General features: G+C 38.2%; 1 protein-coding gene across 2 annotated transcripts in view; it reads left to right on the plus strand.

Moving 5' to 3' along the window:
• LOC124599346 (double-stranded RNA-binding protein Staufen homolog 2-like) overlaps positions 1-18,757 on the plus strand; it is a 256,128-nt gene that overhangs the window by 131,690 nt on the left and 105,681 nt on the right. For both annotated transcript variants that reach the window (XM_047136071.1, XM_047136070.1), the window contains exons 8-9: positions 11,594-11,801; positions 16,418-16,611. In XM_047136071.1, the coding sequence (XP_046992027.1) occupies positions 11,594-11,801; positions 16,418-16,611 (402 nt within the window). The remainder of the gene's footprint in view (positions 1-11,593; positions 11,802-16,417; positions 16,612-18,757) is intronic.

Raw genomic sequence — 18,757 nt, forward strand, 5'->3', positions numbered from 1 at the left:
CATGAGAAGCTAGTGGTTGCAGAATGACGAAACTCTGTGGAAACATTTATAAAGACGTGCAGAAGAGAAATAGTGAATAAACAGTTGACAGAGAAACATATTTTAATTCCAAATAACAGGCTAACATCTGTTAATTGCATACCATGTTTACATTCCAGGTTACAAACATTTATCAATGTGATGACCATCTGCATTCACAGCAGCCTGGAAGTTTGTACAGATACTGTTTCACAGTTGTTTGCAGCACTTTCTGACTGGTGGATCATGGAATGTTCAGCTGTTGTGACACAGCTTGTGCACTGCTTGAAGATCTCACATTGTATTCGACATTCTCAGTCTTGGCAACAGCAGCTTCTCCAACATGTTGTGGTACAGTTGGCAGTTGGCGTCTCTCTGGAGCAATTCCCAAATCGCCAGTTAATTCGAACTTCTCGGTTATGTTCTTCGACACTCTAGTAACCAGAATTGCACACAGTCGGGAGCCACTAGCTGACGGGGTGAGGGCATCGATGGTGATTCGCGAAAACCCACAGAATGACAGCTATGGACAACAATGAAGGCAATAACAACAGCAACCACAACCACAGACAGATATGGCAATATACAAGTCTGAAGAGTAAACCAGATCAAGAGCCTAGATGTAGGGAAATCAGGAACCGACCATGATGCATACAATATACAATACAAGAGTGCTGTCGAAACATGACTCACTTGTGAGCCACTGTGCTGCCAGCTTTATAGTGCCCCCGTGAGTGCCAATAGGCTGCTGCAGAAGACATGGCCCGCACGCAGTGAATGGGGCCCATTGTCAGTGATGATATTGTGGGGAAGCCCTTCAATGGCAAGAATTTGCAGAAGGGCATTGATTATCGATGCTGTGGTGGTGGGCCCATTGTCAGTGATGATATTGTGGGGAAGCCCTTCAATGGCGAGAATTTGCAGAAGGGCATTGAGCATCGCTGCTGTGGTGGTGGGCGCCATGCTATCCGTGTAGGGGTAGCTTGAACAAGCACCCATGACAATAAGGCACAATGAGCCGAGAAAGGGACCAGCAAAATCTAGATGAATGCGATCCCAAGGAGACGGGCAGTAGGCCAGAGGGCGAAAGACTGGGGTGGAGTAGCCTGATGTTGAGCACAGGCAGAACAGCGGTGCACCGTAGCCTCCATGTCCTTGATCAGTCATGGCCAGTAGACATGTTGCCTGTCATGGGCTATCATCCAAGACATACCCCAGTGTCCGCGATGGAGGAATTCCAAGACGGGAGTGCTTAAGGTAGTTGGGATGACAAGATCCGCATCCAGCTGGAGTACATTGGAGACGACAGACAAATGATGAGAGAGTTGAGCCCAGACCCAGAGTTCGGGAGCAGCTGACTTCGAAAAATAAGTATGCCATCCATGAAGGACATAGCATATGACATACTGCAGGATAGGATCATGGTTGCGTGTCCAACAGGGGTTGTGTAGTGCTAATGGGAAACCCATCCAAGATGTGTTATCCTTCCACATCGATGTGAAAACAGGAGAGATCCAGTTGGTCAAACACTGGGTCTGGTCCGGAAGGCAAAAAGTGAGAGAGCATCCGCATTTGCATGTTGTGCAGTAGGTCTGTACTTGATAGTGTAAATGTAGGACCTAAGGAAAAGAACCCCAATGCTGGAGTCTCTGGACCATCCGATCTAGAAGCGGAGATTGTGATCCAAAGAGTGCTCTGAGCAGTTTATGGTATGTAGAGAGTGTAAACTGGAACCCAAATAGGTACACATGGAATTTCTTCATGGCAAAGATGATTACCAATGCCTCTTTCCCGATCTGGGAGTAATTGCATTGGGCGGGTGTCAGTGTTTTGGATACATAGGTGATGTGTTGCTCCGTACCATCATCATTATGGTGTTCCAGCACTGCACTGATGCCATAGGGAGAAGCATCTGCAGCTAGAACGAGGGTGCGTAATGGGGAAAAGGAGGTAAGGCAGGGTGCAGAACATAACATGTGCTCCAGCATTGTGAAGGCTTTCTCGCAGGCCACCGACCACTTAAATGGAACGCCTTTCTTCTCCAACTGATTGATGAGATGCATAATGTGTGCTGTTCTCAGAAGGAACTTAGAATAATAATTCAATTTCCCCCAAAAAAAAACCTGCAACTCCTGGAGGTTTTGGGGATGCAAGAGCGTGTCAGTACCAGAAACAGCAAGTGGCCCAGGTAGTTGACTTGTTCCTGTAAAAATTGGTATTTCTGCAGATGGCACTTGAGCTCTGCATCATGTAACATAGTAAAGAGGATATGTAAGTTATGCAGGTAGTCTTGGCACATAGTACACTTAACAGTGAAGTCATCCAGGGAATTGGTACAAACTGGGATGGATATAGTTAACTGTTGCAGGTATCTCTGAAAGATCACTAGTGCAGAAGAGATCCCAAAACACAAATACTTATATGTGTATAAGCTAAAAAGTACATTGACAACAACAATGTGTTGCGATTCCTCATCTAGTGGAATCTGTAAGCAAGCATCAGCAAGGTCTATTTTAGAAAAACGTTCACCTCCAACAACCTTTTAGACTTTTAGAGGAGGTCCTCTTGATGTGGCATAGGATAGGTTTCCACAAGAGCTTGGACATTGATCGTTGACTAAAATCTCCACAAAGCCGGAGGGAACCATTTGGCTTCTGGACTAAGACCATGGTTGTAGCCCAAAGACTAGTTTTGACCAGTTTTATGACCACAGTATAGCGAAGGCGATTGAGTTCAAGCTTAACATCCTTCGCATCTGGACATAAAGAAATACGGGCCTCAAAATTGATGGTGCACCTCAAACCAGGCTCAAAGAGAAATGCAAAACAGGCACAAAGGTCACCAAGTTTGTGGAAGGAGACTGTGTCTGAGACAACCTAAACTTTGTCCCTGATGGAGAACCCAAACAGCATAAAAGCATCCTAGTCAAAAATGTTGCCAGCAAAATGACTGTTGACAACATACAGTGTTAGCAGCTGTATAACCATCTTGTATGAGTCTGTAGTGGTGAAATGACCTCTGAGTGGCATAGGGCTGTCACCATACACAACTAGCTTGCGACAGGGTTGGGCCAATGCTGGGTAACCCAGACGAGCGTATTTCGGGAGATTGACCAGGGAAACTGTTGCTCCCATATCAACTTGGAAACGAACATCCTGATGAGCAATAATGAGATCAGTAAACAAATTGGAGCCTCAAGGAATGCCCTGGGGAAAGATGGCCTGAAGTTCATGTACCATCCCGTGATGATGCAAGTTGGGAGTGTTGTTAGACTGACCTGATGGCCAATGGTAGACAGTATGGAGATGTCCATTCTTGCCACAAAGGTTGCAATGTGCCCAACAATCAGGGCGGTCTGCCCGTTGATGCCTCACAAAACAGTCAGGACAAGAAGGCAGACCCCGCTGGTTTTGCCGACACAGCTGGACTGGCTGCTCATAGGTCATTGACACGTCTGAAAGTGACAGATCTCAACGCCACCATCAGGAAGAAGGCTGGTGAGAATTTCATTCCCGCGGTGGTGATTGAACCGCAGTGATCTGGGAGCAGGCCATAAGACATCCGTTTGCTGCCTGCACAATCCCGAAAGAGTGTGCGATTTTCAGTGTGACGTCCAAGGAAGGATTGTCGAGCTTGAGGCTGCAGTGTGAACTTCTGGGTTGTTAGCCAGCTGGACCACTGCATCACAGATCAGGGAACCAGCATATGAGGTTCCACAAGCTGATCGCGACAGATAAAATTGCAATGATTACTCAAACCTTGCAAATTTGTCACCCACAGTCAATAAGAAAGTCCCGCTTGCTGACGGCTCTGATGGAACTCGAGGCACAATGTGACCACGTGGAACCTTTGTGAGTAACAGGTCGACGACTATAAACACATTTCCTCGAAAGTGAGCACACTGGGTTTTAAAGGGGAGACAACTTCTTAAGTAAGAAAAAGTCTTTGGGGAAGCCCAAGAAAGGAAAAACGACCGTTGTAGGGCATCATCAGAAACCCGAAAAGTAGCGAAGTGCGTTTTCAGCTGCTGAAAATACATGTCCCAATCCTCCTTGTTATCGTTAATCAGCGGAAATTTGGTTGGGTGGGACTCTGTCTGGGAGGTGACCACAGTTGGGACGGGTTGTGAACCTTTTTCCTGTAATCGGTCTGATAGCAGCTGAATTTCCTGATGTGAAAGATCCATTTGCTGCTGGTGAAAGATCCATTTGCTGCTGGAACTACCGATGAAACTGCTGTTGCAATTGCTGTTGCAGGAGCAGTTCTTGCTGTTGCTGTCCCATGAGCTGTACAAGTTTTGTGTCCATAAAGCACCATAAACTTTTTGCCTCATCGCTAATTCTGGTTACCGGAATCTGACATGATCGGGAGCCACACGCCGAGCGGCTGAGGGCGTCGATTGTGAGTCGCAAAAACCCACAGAAAGACAGCCATGGACAACAATGAAGGCAACAACAACAACAACAACAACAAACGGGCGTGACAGTATACAAGTCTGAAGAGTAAACCAGATCGAGGGCCCATACACAGCGTGGTCAGGAACTGACAACAATGTGTACATTATACAGCACCAGAGCGCTGTCAGAACATGGTTGTCTTCTGAGCCCCTGTGCTGCCAGCTCTATAGAGCCCCCATGAGTGCAGATAGACTGGTGCAGCAGGCATGGCCTGCGCCAGTGCTGTGGTGTCGACAGCAGCGCTCACAGGTTATAAGGGCACCGCCTAGCGGCTGTCGTCTGTGTCCCTGCCTTCTGGTGCACTGTACAAATTGCGAGACTGGGATACCAGAGGTCCCAGTGCAGGAAGAGAACCGCTCCGTATTCCTTTAATATCTTGATACTCACAAAGAGCAGCAGCTCTATTGCTGTTGTGATAAAACAGCTGTAGGAGTAGAGCCCTGCTCACTGTTTCCAGACCTTTGTTGACTGTCTACATCTATAATGCTCCCTGATGATTGTGTTTAAACCCTAGGTCGTCATATCAGTACCGGCACCTAACAGATTGCAAGTCCTGCAAGTTCAATTCAGTTCAATTTTTTTTATCACATAACATGCCTTATACAATCGAATATTGTGACATAGTTGACTTGTCAGTTTTACACTATATATAATAATACTAAAAATAGACAATAAACTAATAATATATATGGTGTAACATCTTCAAAGAGGTATTTTAATTGCAATTATAATGCATTGTTGCCATTCACAAAATCTTCTACACTATAGTAACATTTATCTTTCAGATATTTTTCCAGGTCTCTTTTGGTACCTTTTACATTTGGGTCCTCCATATCTTTCCATATTTTATTTACAAATTTCATGCCCATGTAGTATGGGGTTTTTTCATATGATTTTAAACGGTGGGTGGGTAACATGTAGCTCGTTCTATATCTAGTGTATCATATTGATGCAAGAAGAAGTTGCCCTCAAAAAGTTGTGGGTTTCTTTTCGTGAAAGTGAGAGTTTCATAGATGTATATGTTTGGAATGCTCATTAGATCTAGTTTTACAAATAAAGGTTTAAAATGTTGATTTGGTTTTGCTCCCACCATTGCTCGGATGATTCTTTTTTGTAGTCTAAAAGCTCTAAGTAAATTTGTTTTTTCAGACCCCCAGAAAATTACACTATACCTAATGACTGAAACAAAATATGCATTATATACAGTTTTTCTTACAGCTAAATCAGTAATACTGTACAAGATATTCATAATATATACAAAGCTATTCAGTCGACCCAGTATGTTGTCCACATGGTGACTCCATAACAGGTTTTTATTGACTAATACGCCAAGGAATTTGACACAGTCTTCAGTCTCTTAATTTTTTGTCCATATACTTACTTCACTTATAGACTGTGCAGATTGTTTTGTGGTGAAATGAACAAGTTCTGTTTTTGTAAAATTTAATGTCAAGTTATTGTTTTTGACCCATGCCTCCACTTCCCCGACTGTTTGTTCAATATGACGAATTAGGTCTACCTCATTTTTACAACAGACTACAGGTGTTGAGTCATCTGCATAGAGGATAGTATCAGACTGGACCTGACATGGCATATCGTTAATATAATGCAGAAAAAGTAGTGGCCCTAATGTTGAACCTTGTGGGACACCTAATTGAGTGTGCTTCCAGACAGAGAGAAATTTCTTGCCATTGATGTTAATAAGTACTCTTTGTTTTCTGTTTGCCAAGTATGATGACATCCAGCTAAGAGATTTACCTTGAAAACCATAGCGTGCCAATTTTTGGAGAAGCAGTTTGAACATTATTCCTATAAAGTCGGGTACCCACGTGATAAATAATTTTCCATTTATGCTAGCTCAGGTAGCAAAACAATTACAATCACCCTGTATATATTTCTTTTTGTTATCTGAATGATTAATTTCATGTGTTGAAGATTTTTTGTTTTTTTAATCACTTACCTTAATGCAGCACAGTAATTCTCGTAACATGTAATCAGCCATACTTCTGTTTTGTCCTTATCATTTCAAACAATTTCACATGATGATTAATGACTTATAATTTCTTATTTGTGAGGTATTTATCTGATGAAAATGTATCAGTCCTAGATAAATGAAAAACATTCATAACCTTCAACCAAAATGTATGAAACGTGTTCCCGGTAGGTGTTTCATTTTGTAGCAAACGACCTCAAGTTTCACATGAAAGTGTCAAGTGTTATTTTGGTTCAGTGTGACTACCATAAGTAATGTGGCAAAGATTCCACGAGTAATCATTTTCTTCCCACACTCGTTGCATTAAATCAGGCATAACTTGTTTAACAGCAGCATACATTCAATTTTTCAGGTCAGCTAAATTGTTTGTTAGGGGAGGAATAGACACATGCTCTTTAATGAAACCCCAGAGAAAGAAATTGAGTGGTGTGAAGTCTGGGGAGTGAAGTGGCCATGCAATTGTCCTTTTACGACCAATCCATCAATTTGGGAAGCGATTATTGAGGAAAAAATGATACGGTGCACCGTCTTTCTAGTAGTAAGCTATCCTTCCTCGGTCATCTTCTTTGATTTGTGGAATTTAGAATTCTTCAAGCATATCCAAATACACAATACCAGTGACAGTTTTCTCCATGAAGAAGAAAGGGCCATGCACTTTTAATTTGCTAAGGGCACAAAACACATTAACTTTGGGGCTGTTACAAACATGTCCCATGGTATGCATGTCGATTTTTGCTGCCCTCATATTTTGCATTTGTGGGTGTTCACCTTGCACTGGTATGAAATGTTGACTCATCACTGAACATTATTGTGTTCAGGAACATCTCTCCATCCTCTGTCTGACACATTATATCCGCATGGAATTCCCCATGAGCAAGATTTTATCTGCATCACTAACGTGCTGCGCCATTAGGAATCTGTATGGTTTCAGTTGTAATCTATGCAGTATGTTCACCACAGTCTTATGTGGAATCCCTGCCTCACGAGATGCTTGACACATGGAAGAGCTCTCCGTAACTTGTTTGGCATAATCTTCAACATGTGGGTGATGTGGTGATTTACAATATAGCAGTGAAAACCCAACCTCAACAAAATTCATGTGCCAAGAGTAAATTGTAGGCCTGCTTGGAGGTTCTTTAGCATATTCCGTGTGAAATTTATGCCAAACAGTTGTTGCCGAGTTCGTTTTCATGAAACCAAACTGCACATTGAGCATGCTCCACACTAGTGAAATTTGCCAATTTAACTGTGCACTGCGCTGGCACTCCTGGTGGTAGAATGAAGTACTAATGCACTACGTGAATCAGACTTGAGGTTGTTTGCTACAGAATGGCACATTTGCCGATTATATAAGTTATCTCAATAAATTTTTATATCATTTGAAAATAGTAAAGTGCTTTTGACTCACCCTGTATATGTCATCGATGTGTGACAGCTCATACTTTGTACTTTCCACATGCACTTCAACTTGATTATAATTTTATTGTGGACTGGTGAGGATTTAATCCTTTAACTTCTGTGGAAGAGTTAACTAGTCATGCTCAGCCACTGCCCAGCTGCTGATGACGTGTTTAAATGCGATCCCTGGGTTTTACTGAAACTCTGTTGATGTCTTTACTCATCCCATTCCAATGACCTCTCACTGCTGCAGACAAGATAACTTCCATAACTCGATAACTCGGTGAATAAAAAAAGGGTAGAGTATTTATCATACAACATACTCCTTATGTGCTATCATTTGCAAAAGATGCCTCAGTTCAATATCTGGAACTGTTCATGCTATATGATGATTGTTACGACCAAAGGATTCCAGATGCCCATGGACAGAAATGGGCAAATTATACAAAAAACCAATAACTTGAGAACAAAATGAGGTATCATTCTGCTATCAGTTTTAAATAAAATTTTGGTATCTTTTCTCCATTTTGTCCAGAGCAGTGTGTGAGCTAAAATTCAAAGTTTACACAATGCGTTTTGACTTCTGCAGACTCTTTAAAATTTCCTGCAGTATTTGATTTAATTTGATGCAGTGCAGCAGTGCAGTAACTATGGTATATAGCAAAAATAAATTCTCTTTTTCATCAAGTGAAGACGTCCTACTGTAAGATGTGAAAAAATATCACTCTTGTTTTGTTGTCCCCCCCCCCCCCCCCCCCAATACACCACACACACACACACACACACACACACACACACACCAGATGCTTTTCTTAAAAATTGATGATAAGTATATAATAGCAGCCAGCAAGTCCTCATGGACAGAACCGGTTACACTAAATGCAACTATCCACCAGATATAAAAATCAGTAACTTAACAATGAAATTTTGGTATTTATCTACACATCATTGTATGAGCTAAAATTAACCGTACACACAGTTCATGTAATGCAATTTTTCCTGTGCGAACTCTAAAATTTCGTACAGTGTTTTACTGGATTTGATGCAGCACAGTAACTATCATGAGTAACATAAAGAAAGGCAGTCCTCTGTCGAGTGACAATATATGAGATTGTAAAATGTGCAAAAGTCAAATTTTTCCACCTTCAGGCCACTTACACGTTTTATGCACTTGGCTCTGGAGAGTCCTTTAGTGCTGCATCAATTCCATCAAGGATTCATTTACCAGATGTTCATCAATCTTTTCCCCATGCTCAATGCAGAAGCTGCATGTGCTATGTGTTAACATAACTCTGCAAGCCCAGGCCTTCTTTATCATAGGTGCTCTGTTGACTGTTTTTGTCAAATTCCTGTGTGCATAATTTTATAAAGTTAACTTCAATCTGAACAACTTGAAGTTCACTCTACATCTTTCGTTGGGTCTTTGAAACTTTACCAATAAGAATTTGTGCTAGTTCGACATTTGTCAGCTGTGCAGTTAACTTCTCTTCAGTGAAATTCTCTAGCTTTGCTGTGCTGTTCAAAGAAGAAATAAGGCTCGTTTTCAGTTCTTCAAGTTTATTTGCTGATCAGTTGTCAAACTTTCTACGTTTTTCAAAAGTTCTTTCTAAAAATGTGTTCCCTCATTTTGTCTTGTTGTGTGCACCGGTTGATTAATTGTCCCAGCTTTTTTTCTGTTGCTGAAATTGAAATTGTGCAGCATATCTTCCTGATCAGTGTATAAAGCTTCTACATTTTGTGCGAAATCAGCTTGTGTGGTTGCAGTTGCATCTACAACTGCATAATCTTTTATTTGTGTGTAATGATGTTTTCACACATGGTCCTTTGGAAAACTGCAATCACCTCTGTCATCACACCTTATGTCTTATGAACTGTAATTGGACCAGTGAAGCAGAGAATTGTTTTGTGGTGATCATATTCACCAAATAAAATTATTCTCAACACAAATTATGAAGAACGTAAAATGATGAATGTAAACTAACTCAATGATTTAAGTATTTGTATGTAATGTAAAATTATTCACAACCAATCCCAAGCAGCTTACATAAAACAGTCTTGGGAAACTCAACATTGCTTGCAAACACTCAATACGTCTGCCATTACTAGCACTTTCAAACTACAAAAATTATATCAGATGCTCCAGATACTTATTCTACATACAAAAATAATCAACACACAAACTACCCTAACACTAAATTTCTAACTAACTATTGCCTGGTGAAAGCCTCTTTCTAACAGATTAAAAATTGTGAACTTGCACAATATTGTCTGGCTTTGTTGTTTACTAGAGTTTTTATTGATTTTCTTCCTTTAATGCTGCTCTCTCTTTGTTCTTTTTATCCTGGGGTATTCTCTTTTCCTCCAGTATATTACAGAAAAGATTAAGATGGAAATCACACAGCAATTATTAATACATATTACTACCAGTATTGTACAATCAAAAATAGATGTCAATAGTTGCCAACTTTATACTATCTGGCACTGGCTGACGTATGGATCTAGAACAACAGTTGGACTTTAAAGGAAAATAAACAATGTAGACATAAAATTGACTCTCACAACTTTATTTTTTGTTGTATTCATTTGGCATTGATACATTTAAAATTACGCATTAAAGAAAAACACATCCACTTTCTGCAAGTTATAGGTTCTTTTATTCCACATTAATTGGTTTTTGTTTCTTTACTTCTTTCAACTATATATATATATATATATATATATATATATATATATATATATATATATATATATATACAACAAAAGAGGGCAGCCATGGAAGCATGTCTCCTCCTTCATTACTTGCATCTAATGCAAAAATAATTATTGTGGGCAAACTGAAACCAACATTATTTTACTACTGCATGCCAAATGGATATTATAGTACCAGTGGAATGTTTTATATAGGACATTAGAGGGGCATTATGCGAGGCTGTATTAATGTTGAGACCTTATTCGAGGATTTTTGTGTTTTGATACAGATTTCCTAGTGTCTGTGTTCCTCATTTGATATGCAGCACAAGCACATCTTTACAGAGTATTCCAGCCATATATAGAAACAGTTGTGAATAGCTTGAATTGAGCAGACGAGGTGAATCTCTTGGCATCATTTGATAAGAGGTGAAAATTACACCAATAAAAACTATGAGCATAGAAACTGAAAAATGTTTATAACACCTCTTTGACAGTTAGTAATTTAATGAATTTTCTCTAGTGAAGTTCTGAAATGCATAAATAAATGGTAGTATGTAGGGATCAAGACTGGAAAATAATTGACATGCAACTGCAGTAGCCTGTTGCCGGACCTTCTTAGGTTTAATAACAGTTTGTAGATGATGCTCCCAGTTTTGCCAGTTAGTAACTACAGAAGATTGCAGTACGATTTGATTATCGCATATTGACATCAACAAAAATGGCTACTTGGAATAAACATCTCTTTTGGTCAGGTTTGGCGATGCTTTAAAAACATCATACATGCTTTTTGTCATGGTACAAAATCTATTCCTTCCAGTATGTCACAGTGTGGACAGTTGTGAACTGGGCAAGCAGTTAAAAACGACTTATGACTGACTCTTTTTAATGACTTGCATTCATGTGTTAGAAATTCAGTATTTTAATTTGGTGACAAGGGCCAGTAAATACACAAGCATTGGCAACTTTTGTGTGTGTTTGTTTTAATTTATGGATGGTAATACAGACTGTCTAGAAATACATTTTCTTTTGCTCACAGAGATTTCATCATTATGGAAAAATACCTGCTGCTTTCCATCCACCAATGTTCTATGTATCACTTCGTGTTGGTTCGCGGGAGTTCATAGGAGAAGGCATGTCAGGACAAGCTGCAAAACATGATGCTGCCTCTAAAGCATTGAGTCAACTCAGGAACCTTCCTTTACCAGAAGAAACAATACAACAGCGTGATGGGACCCAGGAAAATGGTCTGTATTTAGGTGATTTTGTCTTCAATTGGATCGATTCACTCTGGGAAATAATGTGCTCTATTACTTTTTTTTTATTTTCTTATTTAAAATATGCTCTTTGTATAGTAACAAGAAAACATTTATTGTCCTGTAGCCGTTAAATTCAAGACTAAAGGTTATTTGGAGCTTCCTGGCGGATTGTAAGTGTGTGCCAGACCAGGACTCGAATCTGGGAATTTGTCATTAGGGTAGTTGCCCATGAAAGGCAACGGTCCCAGGTTCAATTACTGGTGCAGCAAACAGTTCTAATCTGCCAGGACGTTTCAGGACATCAATTGACACTGTCAGCAACATGCATTCCACACCCCCAGAGAAGGTGACGATTTTTGTGTTTGTCTCTAGATATTCTTGCGGCTTTTTCAGTTATGATGAACATAATGCCTATGATGACACAGTATTTTCATAATTATTTTTCATAGATAAGTATCTGTTATACAGTCAGTGAGTGTCCTGAATGGTCATTAGTTACATCAACTACGGTGTAAAAGTGACACATTAAAATACTACAGTGTCAAGTTTGAAGTGATGCGTCTATCTAATCTGCAGAATAACATAGAAAGAAAGCAATCATAAAAAATTGCCCATAGACATATGTGAAGGTCCTGTGCTAAAATTATTGGTATCATTGACGCAGGAAAAGCTGAAAGTGCTGATAAATAGTGATTTCCAATGCGTTAAATATTGCAGGGCTACAGTATGTAGAAAATGATGTGTGAAGAAGAAAACTATTGCAATGTTTTACTGATGCACTAAGCAGTGCACACTGTGCCATCTTTTTCTCTGATATTGTGAACAGTACAAAGAAATACCAACTCTGTGAGGAAAATGGTATTCTGTATGTAGCACTGTGTTTTTAAAAAGTGCTAAAGTAGGCACAAATCTAAAATGATTAGCAAGACACCGTTCCAGATTTTTAATTTCATGACAAAAATGAGGATGCAGAATCAAAACAATCTAGAGTCTCATTCTTTACATAAGACATAAATTAACGAATGCACAGTAGACAGTGCTGGTAAAGGTTGCTCTATTGTGAACACATCACTCTTTCAGATGTATGTGTATGGCCTTATTGAACATATGAGTCCTCCAAAACCCTGTTTTTTTGTTGATGATAGTAGTGTGTTCCCATCTACTTTGAGCGTAGAAAATTACCAGTTTACAGCATAAAACTCAGTGTCATGGTTCTCAGAATAATGCAACAGAAGCTGATTGTAAATGCAGAAAAGCTGTAATTATCAACTTGAACTTACCAATCTCATAAAAATGTATCCAAGCTAGATTAAAAGATAAAATGATATGAAATAACAGTGTTACAAAAATTTTGTGTCTATGGGTCCAGCAAGATTTGAAATGTGATACACATATAACTTGTGAAAGAAACTCTCAATAGTGTGCTACAGTATTTCAGTATTGAAAGCTACAAGAAATAAACGTATACTGTCATGTGCATACTATGCACTGTTCCATTTGCTGCTTCACCTGGAAATCATTTTGTGGCATAATGCTACTCAGATCATGAACATACTTACAATACATAAAAGCGTGGAGGATAACTTGTCATCTTGAAACTGGAATCTTGGATCCCTTATTTAGCTGGTATTATAAATGTTCCATGTTTATTTATCCTTGAGACAATCTTATTTGCTTTCTACTATCTCATGGAATCTGGAAAACTAATGCAGAACGAGAATATTCACAATTGTGGTACCAAAGTTCAGTCAGATATCCACCAAATGTTATCCACAACGCCATTCTATAAAGGAAGTGTAATCCACTAGGGAATCATACTACACCTAACACACCATAAGAAATAAAAATTGCTCCTGGGTTATCACTAAAGGCCAAATTCTAGGTGTACCTAATAAAGTACTGCTTGTATTGTGCGCAAGAATTTTTAAGTGTGCAAAAACTTTTCATAAAATTTAGGCCAGCAGAGTGTCCATGTTTATTTGCCCTGTCCAGTAGCAGTTGTATAATTTTCACTGTATGCTAAAGCTTTCAAACAAATTTATAGTACAGTACAATACAATAATGCAGATTCAGGCTAAGTTAAAAATCAGGCTGTCACCATAAACTTCAATCACAAAAGGTATGAAGAAAAATTGAGATAACCACTGAATGTGTTATGTTGCAATACCAGAAATGTGTTTACAAAATGTCACGTGTCCTGTTTAGTGACTGGCTAATAGAAGCACACTGAGCAGGTGCAATGTTTATTTACTTGTTTATGAAAATAAATTGATGTACTCAGTGGTTCTTGTTTTTATACTTGCATGCTACTAACACGTACAGTTCAATTGATGCATCAAATTAAAGATATTTCCAAAATGTGTTTTTTGGTATGATTTGTTGTGCAAAAGTGTTGGTAAATGTTATGTAGGTGAATAAAATTGAGAGCTGCATTCCAAATTAAAAGAGTATATTGTTTGGATATACCAGTTGGCTTTTGATAAACATGGCAGAGGAGATACTTCAGGCAGAGGTGAAGGAAACCTTGAAACGCACTGGCTTGCACCTTAAATCCAAGCTTTCAACACTTTATTGCCACAGATCCATGCAAGTCTGGGTTCACAGCTGCAACTCATTCTTCGTAGTCATAGGTCCTTGTTTCAACCCTAGGATGATGATTATGAGAACTCAGTTAACATTGACAGGTAAAGAAAAAAGAAATTTGAAGAGATAAGATTCTTGTTTCAATTCTGGGATGATGTTTATGAGAACTCTGTTAATACTGATATGTCAAAGAGTTAATTTGAAGGGATACAAATACCCTCATAATATAGCGGGAAAGTGTAAAATAAGTCAGAAATGCCATCGCCTTCAGGAAAAATGGGAATGCAGAAGGAAGTTTGTATTTTACGGGTTCGTATACAAACTCTCGGTGGCTGTTTTCACACGTTAGTGAAGTGTCAACAGATTTTTTGCTGGTTTCGATGGAATTTTCTGTTGGTTTTCCACTACATTACAGGAATATGTATCCCCTCAGAACATCTGACACTGCTGGGACATGTCATTCTAGGTAAATTAATAGATCCTTTTCTATCATCATTAATAGAGTTTATCATCACTTCATGGTTGAAACAAGAATCTAGAGCTGTGAACGCAGACTTAAAACGTGGATCTGTGACCGTAAGAGTTGTCTGCTTAATTTGCATTTCGGTGTTTCTTTCACTTCTGCCTGAAGTCCCTTCATATTTCTTAAAGTGTAACTGGTTTAATCACTGAAATCTCTTTTTTCCCACAGTAATGGAGCAATCTTACACAGGTAATGTTTTATCTGGTGAAGTCAGCTTTCTTGATATTTTTGCACAATAACTAGTACCAAAAAGATGAATTCTGAACAGCTCTTTAACATGATGCATCAGTTAAAGTGCATATTTTTGTAGTATGGCATGGCATTATAAATAAGGTATATTAGCTTTACAAACACATAAATCAGCATTGTGTCTGCTTGCCCAATTATTGCACAGGACTCAAGGCATCATGCAGACATGTTTATTGTAGTTAAACAGAACACGAAGTAGTTAAGCAGATCATTAAGAACATTTACTTCAATATTTTCTTACTGTTAAGTGAATGAAATCTATGGTGACAGCATGACTCAGGCCAGGTGCTAGGTTATGTTGAAAGGTATTAGATGCCTTTTCCATTTATGGTTTTGTAGAAATACATTGCCGTAGTTGATGATTTTCATATTTGTAGTTACACATTAAGAAAATATCTAGTTTAATAGAAGCACTACACTAAAGATCTCCCAAATATCTGCCATTTGTTGTATGATGGGTTGTGCAAAATTGTTGGGGAAATTAACATCAGTGACTAGAAACTGTTACTGGAGTCTGTTTTGTTTGACATCACATCTAGAGATATAGTTCTTCAAATGAGATATTGACTATTAATGTAAGATAATACATAATTCTGTGTTGAGAAGAAAGCCAAAAAGCCATTTCAGCATTAAAATAACTATTATCGTTCAATATTAGTAAACTGTTATCCTGAGATTCACAGCATTTTTGTACATTGTGGGAAAAAAGTCAAATTTCGAGACAATTTTGTATTATGTTGCTAAAAATCACTTTATTTTTTGTTTTATTGTTTACACAAAATTTTCCTGTCTGTACTCACAAGAAAACTTGCTTCTGAAAAGCTTTCAAGTATCTGATTACACTTTTTTTTCTTTCATTGGTTATATAATGTAAATATTTCTGTTTGCAACACTGTAAATAAATATCATGTCAGATGTCAATAAACATAACACACAAATATAAAGTAATTGATAGGTATATTTTCATCTTTAACATAATACTCTGAAACAATCAAATAAGACAAAAATAAAGCACATGTGATACTTAAAAAAAAGTCCACAAAATAAAATGATTTTTTCCTGCCCTTGCTCATCATTCATTTTGATGATGGCACACATTTTGTAAAACAGATTTAATGAAAAATTTTTTAACCCTTATCTTCTCCTTCAGTTTTTCTTGCCTATCCTCATATTCAAGTCCTCCTCCTCCAGCTTATTCCATCCAATGTACACAGATCAAAATCACACCATACTTGTTTTTGCATTACAGGAAATTGTTTGGATTCTGATCCAAATGCTGATCTCAAATCTCCCATTTCGCTGGTGCATGAAATTGCACTTAAACGTAATCTACCAGTGAATTTTGTGGTAGAAAGTGAAAAAGGACCACCACACATGCGTACATTTGTGACGAAATGTACAGTGGGGGACAAGGTCACAACTGGCCAAGGAAATGGGAAGAAGGTAAGAGTCCTCATGCTTCTTGGTTACACTTATAAGGAAAATCCTCTCTTAATTATGAAGATAGGTTGTTAACCCTCTTGGAAGATTGCATTAGACTAATCTTGTATTATGCAATTAAACTTTTTTAAAAAGACTATATATTCAATGATTAAAGAATTGTAATACAACAGTTGTTTGTGATGAAGTAATAAGCATGAATTGTTTGTGAACTAATGGGTACTTGGGTGCTGGTTGGACTTCCATTTACATCTCTGAGAAATTTTATTAAATGTGTGTGTCTGAAACCACAAAAGAAAAGACATTAGCTTGAAAAGTGAAGATAATTCACTTTGACTGCTGTCAATGTTGCGTTCTGAGAAGGTAGTCACCATTTTCACCTTTACTCGCTTTTTTTAAAAATATTATCACCTTTTCAATTTTTTTGTCTTTCTTCCTCTTTATTTTTGTTTCAAGTTTCTGTATTCATGTTTGTTCATTTAATTTTTTGGAATGCTGCCCTCATGAAAGTAGATAAAATGTAACCATAGGGGCGTCTGAAATTTGAGATAGTATGTTCCGTTTTGATTTTTTGAGTGTTTCCTATATTTTGCACAAGTGTTATTAGTGTCAAATGTTCCTTTATTACCAACTGCTGCTTTGATACTCTGTTCAATTTTAAAAATAAACATTTTGAGATGGGGATGGGAAATTGTAAATTTTGTAGTGACTCGCTTGTCAAGACAGGTAGTTTGACAAGTAAAGTGTCTATATGAGGGAAAAACTAAGTGAAAAGGAATTATTTTGCAGTGTGTGCTCTTGCTCTGTTAATTTTGAGACATAAGGTTTTCAGGCAATTTTTAACCATTCACTTTCAACCAAATTTAAGTGTAACTTCGAAATTAAAAACTACATTTAGAACTTTCAGATCAGACACAACCCTCAAGTTTGCTACATGTGCCAACAGTACAGATTTTATGAACAAAGGAGAGTTCCACCACCAGGAAATTGATTTAGGCAATGAAATCAGTGATTTCCAGTTTAAAATGACATGGGTTTCAAATGACATTTGTAACATTTTTAAGATGATGATCTTGAACATTGGTCACTTTCATCTAAGAAAATGAGAACCTAATAATTGATGAACTGGTGCCATATTTCTGGGAGAATATGGTAAAAGAAGCATGTTCATCGTATTACACATGGAGTATCAATGAAACTAGCAGTGTTAAACATTTTGGATTGTTGCATAGCAACACTTCACCTAAGAACTTTCTGCATCGGCAAAGCAGTTGGTGAAACATTATATCAGAAATTATGTGAAGCACTTTATAAACCAACTTGTCCATAAATAAATATCTATACTTGGGTCTGATAACCCTAACATAGATAAAAAAGTTTTTACGTTTTTAGATAGTAATGCCTGAGACCCGAGGCAGACAAGTTATAAACATTGGAACTTGCTACATTTATAAATGCATAATGCCTATACAGAGGATTTGGGGTGTATGGCGAAAAAGCATCCAAATTTCTGTTTGTTATTAACCATTATTTTGACAGACGGCCTGTTTGCTGGGAAGAATTTGAGGGAATTCAGTCTTAAGTTCAACATTCCACATCACGAGTTTCTGAGCGTACAATGTAGCTCACTTTTAAGACTTTCAGCAAATAGGATTTTGGAACAGTGAGGTGGTATTCAGTATTACGTCCTTAAACATATACATCTAAAAAAGAATTCTGCCGCTGTTTAGTCCAAATCCTACAATGCCATTGTGAATGCTAATAAAAAGTCATCAATGAAAGCAGGACTTCATTTCATTACTTCATCTGCAGAACTTTTCAGTAAATGCACACAATGTTTTCAAAGCCAAACGCCTTTGATTCATAAATTACATACAGAATAGAAAACTTGCTTCAAACTTTCTGGACTCGTGTTTTGAATTTTTCTACTTTGAGAAAAATAGTGTGTGTTTCTGATGTTCTGCATAATGAACTCTTCACACCTGCTTCCTCTTGAACAAGTGGGCAAGTAAGCAAAGAGCTAAGTAAAATGGAAGAATGTGTCAAGTAGTGATTTGCAAAGAATGCCCAAAAACATTACATTGCAGCTTGAAATCTGGTTTGTAGACCCCCAAGGATCTAATAAAGAGCAGAAGCTGCAGTGACATGT

The sequence above is a fragment of the Schistocerca americana genome, chromosome 1 (assembly GCF_021461395.2).
Source record: "Schistocerca americana isolate TAMUIC-IGC-003095 chromosome 1, iqSchAmer2.1, whole genome shotgun sequence".
In the NCBI taxonomy this organism is placed as follows: domain Eukaryota; kingdom Metazoa; phylum Arthropoda; class Insecta; order Orthoptera; family Acrididae; genus Schistocerca; species Schistocerca americana.